Source organism: Daktulosphaira vitifoliae, unplaced genomic scaffold (genome assembly GCF_025091365.1).
Source record: "Daktulosphaira vitifoliae isolate Bord-2020 unplaced genomic scaffold, ASM2509136v1 Scaffold_1, whole genome shotgun sequence".
Lineage (NCBI taxonomy): Eukaryota > Metazoa > Arthropoda > Insecta > Hemiptera > Phylloxeridae > Daktulosphaira > Daktulosphaira vitifoliae.
The window spans coordinates 6,344,900-6,370,874 of NW_026099572.1; the positions used below are offsets into that span (position 1 = coordinate 6,344,900).

Below are 25,975 nucleotides of genomic sequence, written 5' to 3' on the forward strand. Positions count from 1 at the left end.
ATATATTAATAGTTATTATTATATTATTGTACTTTAAAAGGTATTGCATGAGACGTAGTTAGCAGACAAGTCAGTATATTATGATATACACTGTTTAATAAAGTTCTATATTAGAGTGTTAAAATTATAGTGTAAAAAAATTGTTTGTGTAATTATTTTAATAGTAATTAGGTATCAATAAATAAATAATTTGAGTACACATAGTTATAACTAAAATTTAAAATAAATAATAATATTTGAAAAACAATTATCAATTTCAAATTACTGAAAAATGTGTTCAGATAGCAAGACATGTCATGGATTCAATTTTATTTAGATTATTTTCAAGTTAATATCGTATAAGTATAAATATTTAGAATTTATATGATTCCAATACATAATTAGCGTTTTAAATTAACATGTTGATTAATTTAGAAGAAGCCCTTACAATTTTCATAAAAGGCTTCTGATGATCAAAGCCTAGCGTAGTGCATCTCATTTGTAACACAGTAAACTTTCGACATGCGTCTCAAAATGAGTACTTTGATTTCGTGCTGTTAAAATATATTTCCTTTGTCTGTAAAATAAAAGATGAAGTATATTTAATTTAGGGTTGACTTACATATAATATAATTCGTGTATGTGTGTTTGCGTATTATCAAAAAACTAAAATGTTAGCGTTTTCTTTGTAAGCTGATAAAACTTGGTGTTTCCATTTGTTGATAAGTACTCGTGTCTTGATCATTATTTTTATAGCTATGATGAGAATAGGCTCTGTGATAACCTCAAGTAACCCCAATATATCAGGTAGGACCTTCCGAAGATGTAAATATTTTAAAATGTGGTTACCTACATAATTTAATCGTAAATAAGAGATCAAAATATCTGGATGATTATAAATTATGAATAGATGAAGAGTATAATTAATGTTTAGTATAAATACATAAAAATAAATTATTTTATCATTAACGCAATATTATATTTCATAAATAAAAATAATAAATATAGATAGATATAAGAGTTAAGTAGGGTAATATATATAAAATATACAGAATGAGTCACGAGGATATGAAAATTCAATAACCAGTGATCCAATTATCATTTTATTAAAACTCGTCATATATTGAAATTAAACTAAATTAAAAAAAGTATAAATTACAAATAATTTTATTGGAAAAATTCAGGTGTTTAATGGAAAGTTAATATCATCCATAAAAGTCAAATTCACAAAATATCTGTAATGGCACGTTTGGCTACTAAATCTATCTTGGTTATAAATTATTAAATTAAGCAATAAAAGTGTCTATTCATTTTGAAAAATATTATATTTTAATAACTAAATAATTATTATAATAAGTTTTTCTAACAAATTATATGTTAAACAAAAAAAATTATTTGTGTGTATATTGGCGCAGATATTACCAATATGTATTTTAAGATATAACTGGCATAATATAATTGTGCACGAGGTAAAAGGTTAATATATAAACATGCAATTACATAAATAATACCAAGTATCATATTGTTTTCATAAATTGTTGCAAAACTCTTATAGTTTAATTTATTTTCTAATATTTTTTTATTAAACTAAAATTACTAACCATCTTCAAGTAAATTAATAACGAATAAATTTTCTTGAATAAAATACACGTGTAGTTTAAGTATTTAAATCAGTAACACGTTTACACTAATGTCTAATCTTCTATAAACATAGGAAAAATAATAAGTCCTAAAAGTTCTATAATACAATAATAGATAACTCGTTAAATGCTGTATCATAATTAATGACATAATAAATAACAAAATTAATAAAATACTTAATAGCATCTTCATCCACACAAATATGGAAAGTTTGATAAGGGACAATTCTCCTCTAAAATTTGTGAATAATAATTAATAAATGAATTATATTATTAAAATTAAACACATTAAAAAAATGTAATATATCGTATAGTAATGAGCAATTTTTTCAATTCTTTTATATAATGTTAAATTTTCAGAAAAATAATTAGCTTGCCCAAAATTAAATTTTAATTGCGACTATGCATATCTTATATCTAATGTCATGACAAAAATATTTTTATGTAAAGAAAACATACATACAATTTTTATTTTAAAAATATAACAAAAGTAAAAAAAAAAAAAATTATTTATTGACAAAATTCAGAAGTAGCGACTGAACACTAAAGCACTCCCTGTAGGTATATATATGCTAATATTCAAACATATGAAGTTTTCTGTTAATATATAATAATATTTTGGAATTTACATTACGAAAACTGCATTTTATTTCAATTATATACTAATTAAAAGAAAAATATGTTATTCAAGAATAAATTATTATATTTTGAAAGTTGAAATAAAGGAAAATGCATTGACTACACACTTTTTATTGAGTCCTTGTGAAAAATCGATAAAATACTAATAATAAACTGAAATTACTTATTCGTATTAAAGACTTCATTAAAACTCATAATGATAACTGAAATATGTAAATAATATTATTTGCAATTTTTTAATCATATAACTAATTATTAGCTAGTACTGTTATTAGTAATCGTATGGACGTATTCAAGAAAATTTAGTATTACGATATTAATTATATTCTATTAATGAAATCTTATTAGTTCAAATACTAATAAAAGGCAAATAATTTTAATAGTAATTTATTATATATTAGTAATATTAAACTACACAACTTAAGAAAACTAAATTGAAATAAGCCTATTAAAAAATAATAATAATAAAACCTTTTTTAATCAGTACTTACTATAATTCAAAAGCTACAATTTCATAGGAATTTATCACTTTTGTTTCGCCACGAGCACCAACATTAGCGTAATTTCAACTAAATTTTTGGAGGATTTCATTATATGTTATTTCCCCGCCTACAAATTTTATTTTTATAATTATAAATGTAACTTTTCTGAAAATTTGAAGAGGCTATGCTTCAAAAAATCCCTATAATTTACTCCTATACTAGTCAATCGTAATAACAATTTAACTTACATATCATCTTATTACTTAACAAATCATTGTAATTATCATTTTTGAATGTGTCACTTATTTTTTTTTTTTAGGAATTCATAACTTGCAATTTCGTAGATTGACAAAAACATTGTTCATCATTTTAAATAAAACTAATTAATTTCCTCGATAAAAATTGAATATATTGTAAAATCTAATGACATTGTCATCAAGTTGATTATGCTCAGAAACGAAGATTATTGAAATTCTACCAATTTAGTAATTTTTATAAATTCTTTAATATATGATAAAATTATATTTATAAACATTAATAAAAGTAATTATACTATAAATACTTGGTAAAAATGATCTTGAAGTTCATAGGCCATGTCTATTATTATTACAAATGATTCATTGAAATAGCATATGAATTTTATACCTAGTGGAATAGAATATATACGACAAATACAGTTAAACTATAAACAAAATACTAACATTAATTATGTTACATGACTATCAGCACTGGATTCACAAGAGTTGCACAGTGTGCATTGCATCAGGGCCTTGATACTTTTATGTTATGGAGACTTTACAATTTAGCACATTTAAAAAATGATGTATGAGCTATATTATGATTTATGTAATATTAATTTTTCTCTCAAAATTAAAAAAACAATTAGTTTTGATACGAAGCTTTGTATGCTTAACCTTAGTTTAAAATATCAATAAATAATTAATAAAAAACTTGTAAAATATGTATTTAAACACATTTCTTTTTAAAATTGAAAAAGAAATGTTTTAAATTTAAATTAAATCTTCATGCGAAGCAATATATGTATTTTGAAAATCGGTTGGATTTCTTCTTTTGCAATAGTCCATGTTTCGCATTCATTGACATTATGCTCCAAATGTACGTTTATAGTAGATTCTTTCTAATATTAAGGTCAATTTTTTTTTTATTAAAAAGACTTATTTTCATATTAAATAATGCCACCCTAGCTTGGGATATTCATTTTATAATTTCCTTTTTATGTCTCCCATCTGAGCTTATAGTACTACCCAAATATATGATATCTTCTACTTGTTCTACAGTTTCATCGTCCTTTAATTTTATTCTTGTTCTTATGCTATTGTCTCTATTACATACTAGGACATTCGTCTTCTCGGCGTTTATTTTCATACATAAATCTTTTCTCATCACCTGTTATAATGTTCTTAAAATCTTTTTTAGATCTTTTTCATTGCAATGTCGTCCGCGAATTTCAGCATGTCTATTCTGTGACCATTTTCCTTTCATCTACATGTGTCTTCTCTCTTATACTATCTATGGCTTCTTGAATGGAGGCATTAAATATTAAAGGTGATAATGTACATCCCTGTCTAACACTTATTTTTATTTTTGAATATCTCCCATTTTAGCTTCGATGCGAAGCTAAGAAGGTATTAAGTTTACTATAATGTGTTTTTTTCTTGTCTGTTACCACTTTTTCTCAGCTCTCACAGAACCGATTTCTTTCAACGACAAGTCAAAAGATCACAAATCGTATCTAGTTGAAGACATTACCCTCAAAAATTGAAAAAATTTCCTTCTTTCTCCGTAAATGAGGGAAATATCCAAAAAAATTACAATTTTATAAATTGCTATTTTTCGAAATTTTTTAAAATTTTTTTACTTAAAACTGCCATGACTTTTTCAAAAATGATCAAATCAATATATATATTTTTTTTTTATAGATGCTTGATGTCTTTACCTATCATTTGGTATATTTTTTTTATAAATCTGACACTTTACCTGTCCACAGGAGAGGATTTAAAATGACAACTTTTTCACAAAAAATTAACATTTTCAACTTAACTTTTGATAGTGTTCCAGAAATACTGACACTTTTATATATATCTTAAATTAAAGCTAATGTAATATACTTTCTTATGAAAAAAAAAAAAATTTCTTACTTTATTTTGTCTTCATGGTGAAAATGGCAAATTTTTGTGTTAATATTCTCGATTTTATATTTTACATTTTTCATTTATATTTCTATAACTTTTTGAAAAATGCCATACATTTTGATCAACACAATTTTCCTATAAGAAATATTATTTATAAACTTTTTTCATTCGACATACTTTTTTTTCATATAGGACCATTTCCCTATATACGGGGAGGCGGGGGGTTAAAATCTAAAAAATGCATATAGAAAGTAGAACTTTATCAACTTATTTTTAATTAAAATATATTTATTAATTATTCATACGTAACCTACTAATCAAACATAAATATTTATTATAATANAATAAAAGTAATTATACTATAAATACTTGGTAAAAATGATCTTGAAGTTCATAGGCCATGTCTATTATTATTACAAATGATTCATTGAAATAGCATATGAATTTTATACCTAGTGGAATAGAATATATACGACAAATACAGTTAAACTATAAACAAAATACTAACATTAATTATGTTACATGACTATCAGCACTGGATTCACAAGAGTTGCACAGTGTGCATTGCATCAGGGCCTTGATACTTTTATGTAACTTTTATATACGTTTCCCATAAAAGTAATAACTACTTTATAATTTTTTATAATTTCTCCGTAAAAATTACAATATTAAATTATTAAATTATCAATTTCATACAATATTTAATTGTTATAATAAATATTTATTCATATATTACACTTATAAATTATAAAACTTATAACCAGGATATAAATAAGGAAATAGGGGATCATGTTGTTTTTGGAATAATGCACCAATTTTTTAAAATTAAACACTATCAACAGATTTACATTGAATTGTTTTTTTTAATAGTGATTTTAATCACTGACAGATTAAATTTATATTGCATCCAACTACTGTGCCGCGTCCCCACTGTGCTGGGTTTTTTATCATTGCTATTTCATTTTTATTCAATTAATTTTTTTTTTCTATAAATTCATAAAAAAATTAATTACGCGTCTTTTAGTAAATATAAGTATAATAATTTATAGTATGTAATCTATACACAAAATTAAAAAAAGAATCAGTATCCTCATATTTTCACACAGATTCAGACAGAATAAAATGTATAGCTCGCTGAAGACTATTCGGTAAGAAATGATCTGAAAATTCGCATACGTTAGTATGGCATTTTTAATAAACAACTGTTATTTTGACACTAAGTATCAAAATTTCTTTTAGAAGTATAAACGGGTATTGAAATAGTTTGATTTATTTCGGTTTTGAATCTTGATTTTAAATAATGATCGGTTGCGGTTAGAAAAATCGGAAAAATAAGTTCTAATCGCTTTTAGTCGTGTTTAAGTTTATAAAGTAATCAAAATGTTTTATTATAAGGAGTGTTCAGTAAGTAAGTAAGGAAACGGGTTTCTATTAATCTCATTGTTTGTAACAATTGACCTTTTTCCTTATTTACTGAACACCTTGTATAATATTTTTATTACTATTTTTCAAAATTTACCTTTGCTTTGTATGCGTTAAAATCTTCTAATACATGTATGTGGATATTCAGTTGTTTTTAAGAGTATAATACGTAAAAGGCAAATGAAGTTTTAATAATTCTAAAATTAAATAATTTGAAACGAATTTATTTTCTTTTTGTCTCAGGAATAAAATTAAGTTGCAAAAAAGTAGGAGACGTTAATATAAAATAGATATTTTGTAATTCAAAAAATTAGCAAATATTAGCAATACTCAATTAAAACTTACATAAGTTTTTACTATAAGTGAATATATAAAAACATTGTTTATCTACCTTCACTCCTTTTAGCTACGCTCTAATAGTATACATTATGACAATTCAAGCTATAAAAAATAATTTTTATTATATTTACATATTTTCTATTGATTTTAAACTTTAACTATACCGACGTAAATTGCACAAACATTTGAGTGTCCTACTACTTTACGGTTTTAAAAGACAATTTTTGAATCGCCTTTATAACATAATTACATTTTTTTTTTAATTTGTAAATTATACTACTCAATCTGATAATTTTTTGTTTTTAGAGAATTAATATGCTTATATGCATATTTGTTTTGTAATAGAATATGGTTTGTGATTATCCTTAAAACGAACAATTTGCAAGCACATTTCAAGCCTTTATATATATGATATTCGTTACAAAATAATGATATCATCAATTGAAATGAATGACTATTTACTGAATATTAATTTATAGTCTATTATAATTTTTTGGTAATTCTATTTCAAAAAATTTGATTAAAATAAAAAAAAATTGAGGAAAAAACCTGTAAAATTAGTTGTTTAGATAGGTAAGTACTCAAGGAAATCAGTTAATATTCAGCAACACATATTTAATTTTATAACTGCATCTATTTTTTTAATTGTTCAGAATGAAAAAAATAAATAAAATGTTAATATTAAATGTATTGTTAGATTAATTTGTAGGTCGTTTGGAATGTTATTTATTTTAATGGAAATACCACACATTATGTATGATTATCATAAAACCAAGAAAGATATTTCTTAGCATATTTTAATTTCTTTAAGTCTGTATTAATAAAATATTTTAACGTGATAAACAACAAAAGATTTCGTGCAAATCAAGAGGTAAACATATAAGGTTGAACTATGACCTAAGAATTTATTGATTAAATATCACATGAACAGCTGGTGAACATTAAGAGAATTTGTGTCGAAGTAAACAATAAATTATTCAAATGATATATAGAATAATACACTTACAATTGTATTTCTCCATACAATTAATAATAAATTAATGTTTATTATTCACATTTCGATAACACCACATCGTTATATTAAAAGTCCAGTGCCCAAATTTAAAACAAGCGGGATCAGGGATTTAATTTTAAATTAGTAAAATTTTGGCAAGCAATGTTGTCGGAACTGGAGAGTAGGAGGGGACAATGCCTCCTGAATCAAAATATAAATAAAAATATAAAATATAAAAATATAAAGGGCGGCAAAAGTATCATTTTACACCCACCTCCCCGCCCAAAATTAATTCAAGCAAAAAAGTTATTATTGTTAAATACTTGTGATAAGATATAATATTTTTCTTTAATATTTTCACTAAAAAAAAAAAAAAACGAGTATTATCGATTTCAGATTTTATAATTACCCAATAGTATTATGTTTATTATTATTATTCTATTATTAATTGTGACCGAGCAAATTTTATTGACTAAAGTAAAATTGCAAATAAATTTTTATCAAAAATTAAATTTGTCTTTTTTTTTTAGTATTTTATTTATATACTTTTAAATTTATAAAAGTTTCCAAAGTTAACGATAAGTAATTTTTTTTACTTATTGTAATAAATAAAAAAATATATAATTAATTCGATAAACTATATCATCTATTATTATTGATAATATAATCAAAAAAATTAGCATTATCAAGAATAAAGTATATAAACTACCAACATTTTTTTTTATATAATCACTAAATATCATCAAAAAAAGTTAAAAAAGGGACCTATTTTTAGTCATTAAATTTTTGTCTCTCATGTAGAACTCTAAAGAAACTTCTGTTAATATTATATAATATAATGATAAATTGTGAGCTTTATGATTTGTTAACATCTCATAAATCCATAGTTAAAGAAATGTTAATATGAACACTCTTGTCACAAAATAAACATAATTGCATTACAGCAAATTATATTATTCGTCGCACGTTCGTCTAAAACTAACTAGAATAATCTTCTAAGCTTTAAATTAATATTAAAGTTTTTAATTCAATTCAATTTTAGATGTACATCTACTTCTTAGTAATAATACTATAAAGTATGTACGAGTGGTAAGCAAACATTTTTTTAATGATATAAATTATGTAAGTGTTTTATACTTGATAATAGTTTTAATAATTATTTATAAAGTTTAAAATTATAACACAATTAAAAATTGGCATAATTTTATTTAGTATATCTTAAGATTCAGAAAGAAATATACCCTTATTCTTCACCACGAGAGCGACTCTAATTAGTTAGGTAGCATTAACTTCATATTTATTTTAATGAATAATTTAGAAATAATTAAATTATTATAGAAAATATTCTTTTTTTAATTATGATTAGATTATCTAAATACAACAAGTGACGTAAAACTATCGCCTGTCAAACATTATTTTTGTTGAAGCTGAGAAAATAATATTTTACATTGATATGTTTTTTTATGTCTGTGAATAATTGTGCTCAGCTCCTAAAAAGAGTGTCAATTTTTTATTTAAAATTTAAAAATTGCAGTCAATTCTTTGTCATTTAAACCTATGCAAAATTAAAGCTTTTTTAATAACAGAAAAAATTTAGTCAACTATGAGAAAATTCCTGTCAGAGTTCAATCAAAAATAAGCTTAATATTTTTTTTTAATTATAATTATAAGTCTATTTTTTATATAATTAATCTAAATTGTATTTATACATTCTATTTACATTCGCATTCTTATAAAAAAATTATTTCATTTACAATTTAATTTATAATTTATAATTTAAAAATTAAATGTATTCATGAATTTACTCATTAAAAAATAAATAATTTTTTTTTTTAGTAAAAAGAAAGGCAAATTGATTCTTGGGAAATGATGATCTTCTTTGATTTAAAAAAATATAGTAATTTTTGTAAAATTTTTTAAAAATTATATAATTGAACACATGAGTTTGATTTCAATTACACGTCATTACCTTTTTCACAAAAATGACAGAACATTTTTGTTGTACGGTATAAGGTTTTAGTGTAAACAAGTTATCTGATGTTTTTTTTATTTTAGAAGAGCAAAAAAAACATTATAAATAAAAAGTATATGAAATTTTAAGTCTTATTAGAATTAAAAGATGCTGGGTGCGAATTATAGAATAAAAAGAAAAATGGTTCTTTTTCGTTATATGCATGATTGATAACTATGAGTCATGCAATATTTCTAAAAGTATAATGCATAAAATATTATTTTTCGGAAATTAAGAGTGTCCAAAGGTCTGTGATTTTCAAATAAAAATTTAGTCTTATTTAGACCTCTTTATTCTTTTTAAAATAGTGATAACTTTAGTTGTTTATATGGAAATATATATTTTTTACCAGCTTATAAAGCTCATTAACTTTGAAAATAATTGGTTTTTAACAACTTTTGAACCAAATTTCTGAAAGTTATTAACACTTATAAAAATTTGTGATTATGATAATTATACGTAATCTTATCCTTATAAATTTTAATTTTAAGTTTTAGTAAACATATACCAATTTACTAGTATGTGCACAAGTGATAACTTATAGAATTCCCCACAAAAACTCTAGAATAGCATTCATACTCCATAGATCATATGTAATTAATAAATTTATGTGTCATCGATTTAATTTAATTTTAACTAATAATGCAAAATTTATTTATCTTGGCTATGTGAAGTTATCTTAAAATTATATTCCCACAAAAAACAAATTTATTTTACAGCACAAATTTTCAAAATGTTTGCCAAAAACTGCAGTTATCCAGCTACATTTCCATGAAATTTTGTGATCAAGAGATTTTATTTAGGTTACTAAACAAACAATTAATTGGAAGCTGTAATTAAAAAAAACACTCCTGAATACGATTGATTCATAGTAAATCACTAGCGGTAAAATATAAGAGTAATTTTCAGGGTTACCACAATAATTGTAAGTAATGATTGTTACTTCAAAAATCAAAAAAAGAACAAATAAAATCATGGGTTATCTATTGAACGGTACAATTTTTAAATTGTGACCTTAAATAACAGTAAAAAATCTTTATACCATAACTTCCTCCAGAATCTTCGTCTATTACCTCGCGGACGAGGGTGAACCTAAAGAGAATAAATGGTAGAAGGTAGTTGACTACCTAAATTTATCTCAATAATATTGGCCAATATACCTTTTTGACAATCAAATCAATTGATTCTTTTTATACTAATGTTACTAAAAATATTTGTGCATTTCAACTTTGAATCAAAGTTGAAAACAGAATAAATATCAGACAGTAATNATAACAGTAAAAAATCTTTATACCATAACTTCCTCCAGAATCTTCGTCTATTACCTCGCGGACGAGGGTGAACCTAAAGAGAAGTTCTTTTAAAAGGTTAACAAAATTGGTTCAGTAGAAACTTAGCACNTGACTACCTAAATTTATCTCAATAATATTGGCCAATATACCTTTTTGACAATCAAATCAATTGATTCTTTTTATACTAATGTTACTAAAAATATTTGTGCATTTCAACTTTGAATCAAAGTTGAAAACAGAATAAATATCAGACAGTAATTTAGATCATTATCATATAATACTTTAAAATGGATGCACTTAAAAAAAATTTGATAAAATTAAAAAATTAATTAATTTTGATTTGGTTCAGTTTTATTTTAGAAAGTTATAGTAGTTTAAAATTGCAAAAATTTGGAGTTTCAACAATCTAATTTTAAATTCAACTAATTTTTTGTAGTATTTTCGAAAATAAAATAAAAATATGGGAATTTTTTAAATTTTTGAAAGTAATGTTTTCAATTAGATATGATTCGAGTTCTTTTAAAAGGTTAACAAAATTGGTTCAGTAGAAACTTAGCACAAAAAAAAGACATATTTGTAAAATCAATATCTTTTCAGCTTTGATCGAAGCTAAAAACTGTAATTTGTATTCGGCTAAAAAATAATATTAAAATTAAAAATAATACTTAAAGGGGCGGTGTAGTAGAGTTAGTGTAGTAGTATAACTAATACTCACAAGTCAGTTTTGGGACAAATATTTATTTATAAACATAAGACAAAATGTTACTACTCCCCCTCTCCTAAACAAAAAAGATCTTCACCATCTCACTACATTTGTTATATTTTTCGCACTATCGATAATTCAAAATTCATTAATGGGTATTTCTATTTGGAAAGTGAAAGATCAACTCACTATAAAGTAACTACTCAATTCTTCAACGACGATCAAACCATCTTTCTTAATGCTTAATAGAGAATTTATTTTTGTTCCTCTCTTTTTTTATTGCTTTTGGGTACTTTTTTCTATTTAAAAAAAATATGCATTACTCGTCCTGGAGAATACTAGATAAAGAGACCTCCTCTTTAAAGAAGGCTACAGTGGGCTTAAACCAATGCTTAAAACAATTTCTGTACCTTTTTCGAACGTCTGACACAGAAGTTGTCAACTTTTTAAGTAAATTGCTGAATAATCCAAGGTACCTATCATTTGTCAAACCAACCAGTTTTTGGGAATTGATTGTCATATCCAATAAATAATTTATTAACGTTTTAAATAAAATTTTGATTTTTTAATTAAATATAAGACTTAATAAGGAAACAAAATCCCACTTTTCACAAACTTAAAAATGTCTCCATGGTATATCAAAATATAAAAATTTCCAAAGACTGGATTACTACCAATGATTAGTGTCGTTATCTTATCCATTTTCTTTTTTTCGACTAATGATGATTTGAGGGTCAGTGGTAGGCTAAAGCCACTAATGTACTTTCTTAGTACAATGTACATGTATACAAAAAAATTAAAAAGATCTCTTTTTTTACTAAAAAAAAATATTTTTCACTAGAACCCGTAGAATTTAGCACCGGCATTAAATGATTTATATATAGATGACTTTAAAAAAAAAAAAAAAAATACTTTACACGCTCACCTAATGTCACCCTTAACTAAACATTAAATTTACTAATAAATATAACAATCAAAATTGTCACATAAAAACAAAAAAAAAAAAAAATTGTACCCGGGAATGTCAAAATACCAAACACAGGACATTTTAGGAAACAATTGATTTAAATTTAAAACATTTGTGTTTAAAAATAGGAAGAAAAATCCAAATAATATATAAATGTGTCTAGACGGTTATATGAAAATAATCAACTCCATAAAAATAACAGTATTCACTTAAAACGAATTATTAAACATAATACATATGTATTACACTTCTAGAGTTTGAATAACAATAACTATTAATTAACTAAAATGAAGTTTAATAAATGTTTATTAGTGTGTTTAATTAATGTATACTTGTGAGTCAAGGGTGGTTTAGAAAGGGCAGATAATGTATTATGCGATAAGCGGCATATCCAATTATAAATCGGCCGGCCCCACCGTGTATTGTTATAGTTATCTATCAGCGTCCGCATTTGAATTAAATTTAACATTTTTCATCACATAATTATTTCTGTACATTCTGTGGCTCGGTACAGAAGACTTTGAGGTTACGCGAGTGAATGTGTTTTCTAATGAATACAGTAAAATACTTGATTTTTTATTTCTAAATATATTGAACAAATGTTCAAGACCTAGTTGTTAATTGTTCTTCTATTCTACTATTTAACTTAAAATTCTACCTGGTTGCAATTTTGAAAATGTTTATAAACGATTTTCCATTCATGGAGTCCATGCCAACAAACAACAATTTTGTACTTAAATCCGAACCATTTGCAGAAGGAGCCACCTACAATGGAAATGTATGGATATCAGGTATAGTTGTGATCCTGTACACTAGATATTATTGGCTTAAGACTTACTTATCATAATAGACATAATGTAATATTCTAAAAACTTAGAAATTAGATATTTTTTTTTTACTGAAGTTATGAATCATCTGCCTGTTGTACAATTAATAATTAAAATTTTAAGTAATTTTTCTAAAGAATTATTCTTTTTAAATGTCGAAGTTAGCTTATTTTTACACATTACAACATTTCGTTTGATTACTCATACACGTTAAACGGTTTCCATTACTGACAATAATAATGTGATGATCATGTGGTAAACCGTGTGTACAAATTATTTTATCAGTATGTTTCCTGTCGCCCTCAGTTCAGTGTATCCGTTATGCGTTTGGTCAACTCCATTAACTGATCCGCTGTGATTTCTTAATGCATAATTAGATTCAATGTTATTATTTGTAACGTATTAATTTCAAATTTTAATCAAAATTTTTGAAACTTGATTTTGAAACTTGCATAAATATCATCAAATCATCATTGCATTAAGCATTTTTATTTTTAGATTTCTTAAATTAAATGTTCTTACGATTATTATTTACAAACTTAGTAAATTATATTTTAATTATTTGAGCTAAATTTTAGTTATAGATGTTTAAAAATTGTTTTTGTTTAGGCGAAAAGCTCATCGATTACAGTTAATATTTTTCCTTGGTAAAATAGATAAGCTATAAATTAAACTTCAAATTATTTTACTGTTTTCTAAATTATTAAATTACTCAAAATTTTAATTAACTTTTATTTGTTATATGGTGGATATTTAAGAGTTAATATTTTTTCAGAGTTTTAATAGTAATAAAAAAAACTTTGCAATATTAATTCTATTGTTCTTAATAAAACAAATTTAATTGTGATTGACATAAGATATTATTTATTTTACTTAAATGATCATAAATAGTGTTACGCATATTTTCAGCACACGTAAAAACTAATTTACTTCCGTAAAACAAAAATATGCGTGTTAAAACCTTATGTACTGTTAAAAGAATTATTCATTGTTACTTATTGTTTATTCTATTATTAGAATTTAATATTCTTACAAATAAAAAATATATAAATTTATTTAAAATACTAGTAATTTTACCTAAAAAATTTAGTTTATTTAACACATTATGGTTCACGGTATTAAACGTGCAATTTAGGGTTTAATTAAACAGTTGCAACACAATACGATTAAAATAATTATAATAAAACACACCTTGTGTAACAATAAAATTATCAATTTATCTATACATAATATTGATAATCTATAACCTTCTTTAAAATGACCTTTTAAATATTAAAGAAACGCTGCATTTAACATAAGATTGTGAAGGAGTCACTGATATTAACTAATTAATACATAATAAATAATTTTTTTTATTATTTATTAATATTTTATCGTTTAATATTAACATGTAACGTGAAAAACATAAAGCAAAACTACTTTTTTATATAAATTTATTGTATTGTTATTACAATAATTTTATATTATTCACCTATATTAAAATTTATGTTTTTATGTTTGCTTTGTAGAAATAATAACAATAATTGATTTATTGTGGTAATATCGCTAAGAAAAATTAGGTATTTTCGAAAGAGTATTTATTATCTTATAAAAATTGTTAAATTTTTATGAGCCTAATATCTTTAATAAATAGATGATGTTAATTTAGAGAACCAAATAATCAGGGGTGCATTAAGAATTTGTTTTAACTCAACAAAGAATACAATTTTAAAGGTGATGGCAATTTTTTACTAAACATAATTCTTTTAATGCAATTGTAATAGAAATAGTTAATTTAGACAGCTATATCAACATACTTGTTGTTTTTTATCATGTTAAAATTTTTCAATTTGTCATTTTAATGTTGAAATATCTGTGTAGATAATGCGATAATATTCATTAATAATTTACTTAAAATTATAACGCCTTTTTTTACAAGAAAAAAAGGCAATATAAAAATAATAATATTTGTAGTAATTATAATATACTATACGCCATAATAATAACTACATTAATGAGATCAAATTAAATATTTGTAAAATGTACCTTTAATTTAATATGTTATTAAATAAATTATTATAAATAAAAAAATGGCATTTGCCTCTTACGTTCTTAATAAAAATATTGTTTTTAAATTGGTAACTTTAACAACTACTTATTAACAACAAAACAGCTATCATATTATTTTTTCTAAAGTTATAGTTTTTTATAATGAAGAAATTATATTTATATCATTTTTAAAATTAATTTAACATAAAATCATAAGTATTAAATTATGTTCCAGCTTTTGCTATCTATTAAAGATTATTGCTTAGTTTTATTATTTTACACAATAACAAAACTGTACTATAATTATTCAGGCCAACTAATTATCTTTGAGTGCATTGATCTCTCATCTTCTATACAGGTTATAAAGCATCATAACCACCTCAAGTGTGACTAGCTTTAGAGTTCCTTAATTATAGGTCCGACTAAGTCATGTAATAATAAAACATTTTCATAAATGATAAATTATAAAATAGATTTACTTAAATTTTTCACAATTCAAAATTTGACTTTTTATTTTTTTCGGTTTATTTATAAAAAACTGTTAAATTTTCATGGAATATTTTTAAGTCGTAGATCTTTAATCACTATTTTTAACAACAGTTTGTTATTTCTTATACTATAACTACTTAGACATTGTGTACTATCGCAAATAAAAATAGAAATAGCAATTTAATAAAGGTATATTTTGTTTTTTTTGTTATTTTAAAATTGCTTCGTAAAAATAAGTAATTAGAAATTAAACGAAAAATGGAAACTAAGATTGTAATGTTTGAATTCATAATACTAATCGTCTTAACTAAAATGTTGATTAATCAAATACGGTTTAAATTTTTTTACGTGCCCAAGTTAACTATAAACAGATTACCCCACTTCAATAGCTGTAGTAATTAAATCCCTAAAAATATTTTGCAAGCTGACCTAATATCATTGTGTCGATTTAACATTATATTGCGTGTGTTATATTCTAGTTCTGCATTACTTGGCCTAACGCATTGCTCATGGTTAAAATAAATTTCAATCTCTAGGGTAATGTTATTAACATATTTATTTTTATTTATTAAAAAATCTAATAATTATAAATTAATCATGCTAGAAAGTTCAACAAACAAGATTAAAATTTTGATACGCATAGAAGAACTGGTAAGCTAATAACAGTTCGTTAAAATATGTTGATTTAGGTATGCTTAATTTCTTAACTGACTGATTTAATAATATATTTATCTAATTAAATAAANACATTATTAACAATCAAATATTTTTCATATTAAAAAAACCTTTTACTAACAATCATTAATAAAATTGCATTTAAAATACAGGTAAAATACATACAATATGTTGTTTTATCAAAATTGAAATGTTTTTGAATATATAAGAAATTCAAATATTGTCGTCTGTTTAAATATTAGTTTAATTATAGTTTTTTTAAAGAGAAATTTTGGAATCAAAAACAATGAAATTAATCAATTTACCATAATTAAAAATAAATAATAACACATTCCACCTTACTTTACACGTGATTAGTTAGTTTAATCAAAATATAAGAATTGTTTATTGTATCTATACTTTATTCTAATGTATGTAATATTGAAAGAATATTTGTTTTTAATGTACTGTTCTTGTACAAATATGATACTCGTTCATTTGTATGTAAAATATTTATTGAAATTATCGCACTTAGGAAAATTTTCCTTTATCTTAGTACAAACATTTTCATTCATTTGAATATGAAAATCATTCTTATCGAATACAATTTATTTTAAACTGTATAATTGACAACTATCATGATATTTAATATTCACCTTAATGATGCTTAATTAATATTTTTCATTATCACTACAATATTTATTAGACAACTGCATAAAAAATATTACTTTATCTAATCATGATAAGAAAACTATTAAAAATAAAACTTGAGTATAACTAATATAGTGAATAGGTTTAACATAACTTTTTACATTTATTATTATTTCGGTTATTTCTAGTAACTCATTTTTTTTTTTAAGAAATTAAAAATAAAATTTACTCTCTAATTAACGCTATATGTTTGTCAATTCTCTAAATAATTTAAGTCTGATTCAACTAAATTCTTGTTCTTTTAATGAAAGTTATTATATGAAGAGTAAAACTTAAATTCAAATACTTCATAATCTTAACATCGAATTTTTTTAATTCCTTTTTTGATTGCCTTATTTGTTGCACATAGCGATGTGTTTCATTATAAACCAATGTATTTATGTATAATAAACATATACAGAGTGTTCAGTAAGTCAACACGTTTCTATTGTTCTCATTGTTTGTAACAACTGACCTGATACCTTATTTAGTAAACACTCTGTATACATTGGTTCATAATATGTATATCTATATGTAACTTGATCACATATATATTTTAGCACATGTATTACTGGAAAATTAAATTTTTGTAATTTAAATTACATAATATTTAGGTAATTAAAAGAAAATTGTGAAAATTGCACTTATTGGTTATGTATTTAGTCGCATCTAGGTAGTCCAGGGTCAGCTTGGATTAACCTTAAAACTTAATTTACTTACCCTAAAAATCAGTAATATGTAAATATATTAATTTTTTATGGTAGAGTCTATCTAGGCCTTCCCTAAAAAAAGATTAATTTTTTTAATGCTGCCACTACTAATATAACTTTGATTTTGATTGTTATGAATACTTTAAAATATAGTCCCTTATTAATATTTAAATTATTAGTTCGAAACTAATAATTTAAACAGAACTATGATCATTCCCAGTTATTGATTTCATCAAAGTATTATTCCAATAAGTTTTTAGAAAATTGTACCATTTATAATATAATATTTACATTTATCTGTATAGTAAACATCTATTTTTAGTCAAATTAATTATTGATTCAACAGACTTACTAGTAGTAAGTCAAAAATTATGAAACATCTATTATTTTTAATTGATGCATTTATGTCGAAACTGCATATAGAGGTTATAACAAATAATTTTTTACGTTACATACACAATTTTTACATGTAACTATGACCGACGCTGGAAATAAAAGGGCTAGTGAGAAATAAATTTACGGCGTTTTTTCATTAAAATTTTTTTAGTAATAATAACTTTTAATATTTTTCTCGCCAACTTAGTATGCGGTACCTAGTGTGATGTACTCTCACACACCCCTAAAATTAAAATTTGTTTTAGAAAAATATGTGCGTTATAATTTTAATTATCTATTTACTATATTAGCACTATATGAAATGATTTATAATTTTTAATTGATACTATTATTAAAATACCTTTTTAAACGAAGTAAATTCAACACATCTGTGTATTAATTCGTGTTCAAATAAACTACTTATCTTTATTCTTTAATCACGTTTGTTTTATTTATTTATTTTTTTTTTAATAACTAATCATTGAGTCTTCTTATGCTTATCTCAATACGCATTTCTTAATAATCTCATATTTTGGAGATAACTAAATATGGGATGATTTTGGGTACCACCATATTTATATCATAATATCTCTTAATGGCCTGACTTTGACCCCGTATTCCTCACCTTTTGTTCAGATATCTTTGTTTTTCACTGTGATTAAGTATGAGTTACACAAATTATAGTAATGTAGGTATATTTTTCTTTAATGACTAAATATTTTAAACGGTAATAAGCGAAATAATTTGAGATGAGAGCGAAAATAAAATTTAATATTTAATATTTAGACTTATTTTATTTACTATTGCCTGTGTATATTTATTATTTAAGTTACAGTATAGGTAAAAATTTTACCAAAAAAATAACATCACTATATTATATAGTAAAAGAATAAAAGCATTCATACAAATTATTAGATAGCCTAAATATGATTAATAAAGCTTTAGTAACGTCAAACTTGTAATAATTCTTAAAATCTTATATTAGTAACGCTGAAATGAAAAAGTGATAAAAATTGGAGATCTTTTTTAATGGGGAGGTAGATAATAATTCTCTAGTCTGAAAATGCTATTTAGAGTTGAAAGTAAACAAAAAAATATATAATCGACTATCCATGAAACTCATTTCTTATGGTAAAAAATCAAATATACCAAATTTAATAACATTGATTTGATTTATTACACTTATAAAACTTCTTAGTCAGTGGCGTTACCAGGATTTTTTCTGAGGAGAAAGAGCTAAAGGTAATTTTTTTGTTTATAACACATTGTTACTAATGTTAAAGTCATATACTATTAATAATAATACTTGACCAATGGTGAAGCTATAGCTCCTTTTCTTTAGCCTTCCCTTGGCTACGTACCTGTTCTTAGTCATTACAGATGAGTTTTTACAACAAATTCTGAATTGTTCCTTTTTTAAATTGGTATAAACTCATAAAATATACCTTTAAATGTCAGTTGCACATACAGAATTATAAAAGTGCAAAACATTTTATTTAATCACCCCAAAAAGGTTAGAAAAAATTTCTCAAAGCTCCTTATTTATAATTTGGTTAAGTTATAAATTGTCGATTTTAGGCGTTAGGCGTAAGACTAGATTATATAATTATCCTGTCATAGCCATAGAATCTCTTAGGTCTTTTTTAGATGCTTATTTATTGATAGGGGATATTAGAATTTTTTTTGAAATTTTAAGAATTTTTTTTTATAAATGTGGCAATCTAATTATGTATTTTGAATTGATTCCTTTTTATTTTGGGCGAATAACTGTTAACGTCCTAGTAGGTACTGTAGCATTTTAGCGCCCCCACTATAAATCTGCTTTTGTACAATCGTGAGTTAAGAACTCGATTTAAAATCATACTTGATATAGATTAATCTTTCATAATTTTTTATTATTTAATTAAAATTTTAGAATATGAGTTATCAAATTAAAAAAATGGGCAATTAGTATGGTGATAACTTTAAAATGTTAATAATATAATCAGGTATTTTTATCTTTACAATTGATTTTATTTATTAAATTTTTACTCGGCTTAAACTATAGTGAAATTTTCAAAAAGTATATAACATAACTTGTTTCTTATTTGAGTTGCGAAAAACTACGTCGACAAATTTATACATCAAATGAAGAATTACGAAATCATGTACATTTTATACTCATTAAATAAAAACAAATTATTATGATATACACATTGTACAGTCAAGTACATAGTAGTATAATTTGTTTATATTTGTTACCGTTAAAATTTAGCAGTCTATTGATATAAAGTTCTATTTCAATTTTATTGGAACAAATATCATTATTGTTTAGTAATTGTAAAATTCTACTTACAGTATTAGATTAATTGAGCTGCAGCCTGGGAAGCTAGGCAGTTTTTTTAAGAGTTGCATTTTTATTTTTAAACATTTCCCGTCTAAACTAGTAAGAGGAAGAGGTCATAAAAAAAATTTAGTATATGAGCATTCAAAATCTAAATACTGCTTTGACTTAAAGTTCCTCCTAGAAACGTATATTCCATATTTAAAATCAATCACAAGAGATTCATTATTTGATACTAAATTATCAAATAATGAATCTCTTGTGGTTATTATTTTTTTTTTTGAGAGAGAGAGATAGAAAATAGACTTAGATGGTTTGGTCATGTTATGAGGAGAGAAGAATCGGAAGCTGTAAGAACAGTTGTAGAAATGAATGTTGAAGGAAGAAGAGGTAGAGGAAGACCAAAAAGAGATGGAGGGATGTTATTGAATGCGATTTGAGGACAGCTGATGTGAGCGTAAATGATGTGGGAGATCGTGTCAAGTGGAAGTTTAGGATAAGGGTGGCCGACCCCAAGTAGTTGAGATTGAGGCGAGGAAGAAGAAAAAACATTTCTATATATTTTATAAAAAAAATAGTTTTTAGCTAAACTATACATATAAAAATGACTTTTTAAATGCTTTAAAACTTAATATTTTTTATGGTTGTAAAATTTTATAAATCAAAAGCTCAATTCTCCTAGATATAACTAAATTGTTTAAAATAAAAATGTGTTATTCTTTCGTTGACATATAAAATTCGAATAAGCCACTCAATCTTTTGATTTAAATTTATTACCTCGAAAAAATTGTTCGATTATGAGACAATAATATTGTAGATTTTTATGTTATTGGTTTTGTTTTCACGTTGGTTCATTATATAAATTTAAATTTAGGCAATCGTCATTGATGGATGATTGTACCTCGTATATTAAATCCTTTATAGTAATATTTATAGAAACAATTTAAGATACAGTTCTATTTTCTTTTCTATGCAGTATAAAAAATGTACACAAACATACATCTATACAATAGTACTACTTTAGTATTACTCGTCGTATGGTATTGGGCATAATGTCAATGATTAAAGTCCATCGTGAATTGTCTATAGTTTGTTATTGGTCGGTTTTCTCTTCTATCAATAAAAATAAATAAAGAGATTTTTAATAATGTTGGTAAATATGGATAATATTATGATGATGTCAAACAGTAGTGCATGTTTTGTAGGTAGGTACTATATTGTTATACAACAATAAGATTAAGTATTAATGTAAGTAATGACGGCAGTAGATCGAAGAACGCGGCCCAATGTATAATCACATTAATATGTTGATTCCCTTATAACATAGTAATTATTTAACGTTATAATTACATGCTTTTTAAATATATACATAAATATATAAATGTAACCTAAAGTGAATTATTTAATGTACAAAGTTCAATTACTGTGTTAGCACGTTGTTCGAATAACCCAGTGGAAATGTGTAAGTCCATGTAGACAATTCATCATAACTTGTTTCTTGTAAACATTAATGTAGTACTTATAATGTGAAAATGTTCTTTCTTTATTGCAAATTTTATTTTTATAAAATTTATTATGTTTGAATTAAGATTATCAACGTTATTTTTAGCTCGTATCTTTTTACTCGACCGTTTATAATTTTAAAATTCGATTATTTTTATTATTATTTACATATCCCTGTAAAAAAAATTAACCAGTATATGCATTAAAATGGTGGACTTGACAATACAATGTAGTCACATTTTTAATAAATTAAATGGTTTGTACTCATTAACATACTTTATAAAAGTAAATTACTGTATCTTTTTGATTAAATAACAGACAACAAGTTATTTTAAAACATCCTTGTGTAACTATTAAAATGCAATAAAAACGAATTTAATTGATTACTGATTATTATTATCATACTTTCATTACCAAAACTTTTTTATACAATATTTTTATTTCGTCTATCCAGTTTTTACAAAGTAAATAACATTAAAAAAATATAACTAAATAGGAGCGAAACTAAAAGAAAACGGCGAGTAATTTGTTTGTTAGTTAGTTGATCTTACTTTAATATCTGGTATAATAAATTTAATTTAAGTCTAGGGATAGCGTAAAGGGTGACCGTATTTTTAATCTTTTCTTTATGAATGGCTTTTTTTGATGTATATTATTAATCTTATAAATTATTTAATATTATGGGTAACCTAATTGAAAATTGATAATTAAAAATAAAATAAAATGTTTACTTAATCCAATGTGTTCAGTAATTTTATTCGAAATAATTTGTAGCAGAAACGGATCTTAACGGAATGCCAGTACACCGAGATCCGCCATACTTGCAGACAATTGATACACAACAAGTGCATTCTCCTCCTATGCCTGGCCAAAATCAAGCTTGCTCAATTTGTGGTGATCGAGCAACAGGTAAACATTATGGGGCTGCCTCATGTGATGGTTGTAAAGGATTCTTCAGGAGAAGTGTTCGAAAAAGTCATTTTTATTCGTGCAGGCAAGAACTTTTTATTAATTATAAATTTCATAGTACTTCTAGTATTTGAACATTATTAAAATATTATTATTTCCCTTATATAGATTTTCAAGAAATTGTATCGTAAACAAAGATAAGCGCAACCAATGCCGTTATTGTCGATTACGAAAATGTTTCAAAGCCGGCATGCGGAAAGAAGGTATGATATTAAAATATATTACTACATAAGTTAATATACAAAATAAAAATGACTAATTAAATGTATATATAATAAACGCAGACGTGTTTAAAGGTACTGGCCTTTTCAAACGAAAAATTTGTACTTTAAGCAAATTTGATAAAAAATAATGGGATAAGACCATGGGTGAATTTTAGAAAGATGTAGGAGTTGTCACAAACCTAAACTTTCATTAAATTCCGTTAGTCCACAAAAAAATAAACTGTTAATTTAGTGATAACTCTTATAAAAAACAGTTAAAATAACTAAGTAAGTATTTAATTAATCCAACCATTTATTTAGTTACTCCAACAGTCTGATTACTCTAACCGTATATTTTTTCGTGTGGTCGATATTTTTAGAATATATTGTGAAATTTTTTTACTTATTAGTTGGTAGGTTTCGTTAGGTTTTAGGCAAATTTATCATTAACATTGTCAAAATTCACTCTACATCACATTGAATATTAACTCTAAAATTGCACCAGTGTGAAAGTGATTTTAGAGAATTAAAACATAAATTGTAATTTTTTCCCTTACTAATTAAAATTACTGGTTGGTTTTTCTTTTATCAAAAAGTAATGTATTATTTATAATAATTTTTCTAAAAAAAAATGTTTTGGATAAAAAAATATTAATTCAGTTCCTTCCCATCTTGCTAATTAATTTTGAACTTTCATAATAATTTATTTTAAATATAAATTTTGGAGTTTAACTAAGATTTATTTATAGTAAAATTTCCTGTTTTGTTTAGCTGTTCAAAATGAACGCGATCGCATAAATTGCCGAAGGCCGAGTTATGAGGAACAGCCAAGTGCTAATGGTTTATCAGTTACATCTCTATTAAATGCAGAAATACTATCCAGAAGCGAATCAGATGTAAGCTTTTTTTATTGTACAAAATTTTAAAGAGTTGTTATATTTATTAATTTCTGTGAATTGCAGGCAGCCGATGATAATAATTTAGCTAACAAACATGTGGCAAATATTGGGGATGTGTGTGAATCTATGAAAACTCAATTGCTCTTCCTAGTTGATTGGGCAAAACGCATACCTGCATTCACAGAATTACAATTGAATGACCAGGTAATTATTATTTGTTGTTTGTGTGCAGCTTCTTATATCCACATATTAAGTTCCAAAGATTATAGTAATATCATATTAATAATTTATAATGTTTGTCATTGTGTAAGAATTTAGAATACATATTTGATTGAAAATAATTTCTCAATATTGTAGAATTTAATAAATCTAAAAAAGTTTTTGATTATTCTTATTTTTCAAAAGTGGTTTACAGTTAATGAATCACCTTGTCTGCAAAATATATATACATTAAAAAATGCCCTCGTACAATCTAAATTATGGTATACACTATTAACAAGAAGAATATAAATTATCTTATATGTTACAGGTTTCATTATTACGCGCTCACGCAGGCGAGCATTTGTTATTAGGTTTAGCAAAGAGATCTCTAATGCTTAAAGATGTGCTACTATTAGGAAATAACAGAGTTATAGCACGTCATGTTCCTGGTTAGTCCATTTTCTGATGCTTTAAATTTAAAATGTATACTTACCTAAGTTGTCCTATTCAATTTTTATAGATAATGGAATTCCATCAGATTTAGACATAAGCAGAGTTGGTACACGTGTTTTAGATGAACTTGTAAAACCATTAAATGATGTTCAAATTGATGATACTGAGTTTGCATGTCTTAAAGCGATTGTATTTTTTGATCCAAGTAATTTTTTTATAAATAATATCCTTATTAATGTTTTCAATTATATAAACACATTTATTCATTTCAGATGCCAAAGACTTACTCGAACCAGATCGTATTCGACGTATGCGCAAGCAAATTCACAGGAACCTAGAAGACTACATAAGTGATAGACAATATGAAACTTGTGGTCGTTTTGCTGAACTTTTATTAACTTTGCCAGCACTACAATCTATAACATGGCAAATGATTGAGCAAATTCAATTTGCAAAACTTTTTGGAATGGCACATATTGAACCATTGTTACAAGAAATGCTACTAGGAGGTGAGCAATAAAGTATTTAATTATTTTTAATACCAATACACTTGTTTTTATTGGTAAAATAGTTAAAAATGTGGCAGTAACAATACCTTACCAATACCTTACCAATAACTATACATTTTATTCTATTTATATTTTACAAAATAAATTCATTAAATTTTTTTTTTTTTAGGAGCTCCAATTGATACTGAAACAAATCAAGACAACAATAATGTACCATGAATAATTATTTTAGAATATGATAACTTTATTCAGGATGTAGCTTTTACTATCCATTATTCTAAATTGTATTAGTGTAGTCTATTAATTTCTTTATATACTTAATATGTTATGTAAATTATGTTGTACTAATAGTTATAATAAATAGTCTAAAAAACTTAATTTATTAAAATATTCATCAATTATTTAAAATGTTGTATAAACTAATAATAAGTTTAATTTTTTAAATTATTGTTGTTGATGTTATACTTATACTAACCTAAGCTTAAAACTTAAGTTGAAACCCCAACTACAATTTTAGGATC

At 24.2% G+C, this 25,975-nt stretch overlaps 1 protein-coding gene and 1 long non-coding RNA gene across 2 annotated transcripts; one reads left to right on the top strand and one right to left on the bottom strand.

Annotated features, from left to right (window-relative positions):
* Nucleotides 1–562: 562 nt before the first annotated feature.
* On the bottom strand, nucleotides 563–3,081 carry LOC126894824 (uncharacterized). The gene is made up of 3 exons (XR_007701516.1): nucleotides 2,989–3,081; nucleotides 2,750–2,867; nucleotides 563–828 (listed from the first exon to the last, which is right to left on the bottom strand). It is a non-coding gene; the product is annotated as an uncharacterized LOC126894824 (long non-coding RNA).
* A 9,990-nt stretch (nucleotides 3,082–13,071) lies between these two features.
* LOC126902027 (transcription factor HNF-4 homolog) lies at nucleotides 13,072–25,899 on the top strand. The gene is made up of 9 exons (XM_050679053.1): nucleotides 13,072–13,412; nucleotides 22,995–23,214; nucleotides 23,298–23,392; nucleotides 24,164–24,288; nucleotides 24,355–24,495; nucleotides 24,821–24,941; nucleotides 25,013–25,150; nucleotides 25,218–25,454; nucleotides 25,624–25,899. Exons 1-9 carry the CDS (start codon nucleotides 13,298–13,300, stop codon nucleotides 25,671–25,673), a joined length of 1,242 nt encoding a protein of 413 aa, XP_050535010.1. The 5' UTR covers nucleotides 13,072–13,297; the 3' UTR covers nucleotides 25,674–25,899.
* The last annotated feature ends 76 nt before the right edge of the window (nucleotides 25,900–25,975 follow it).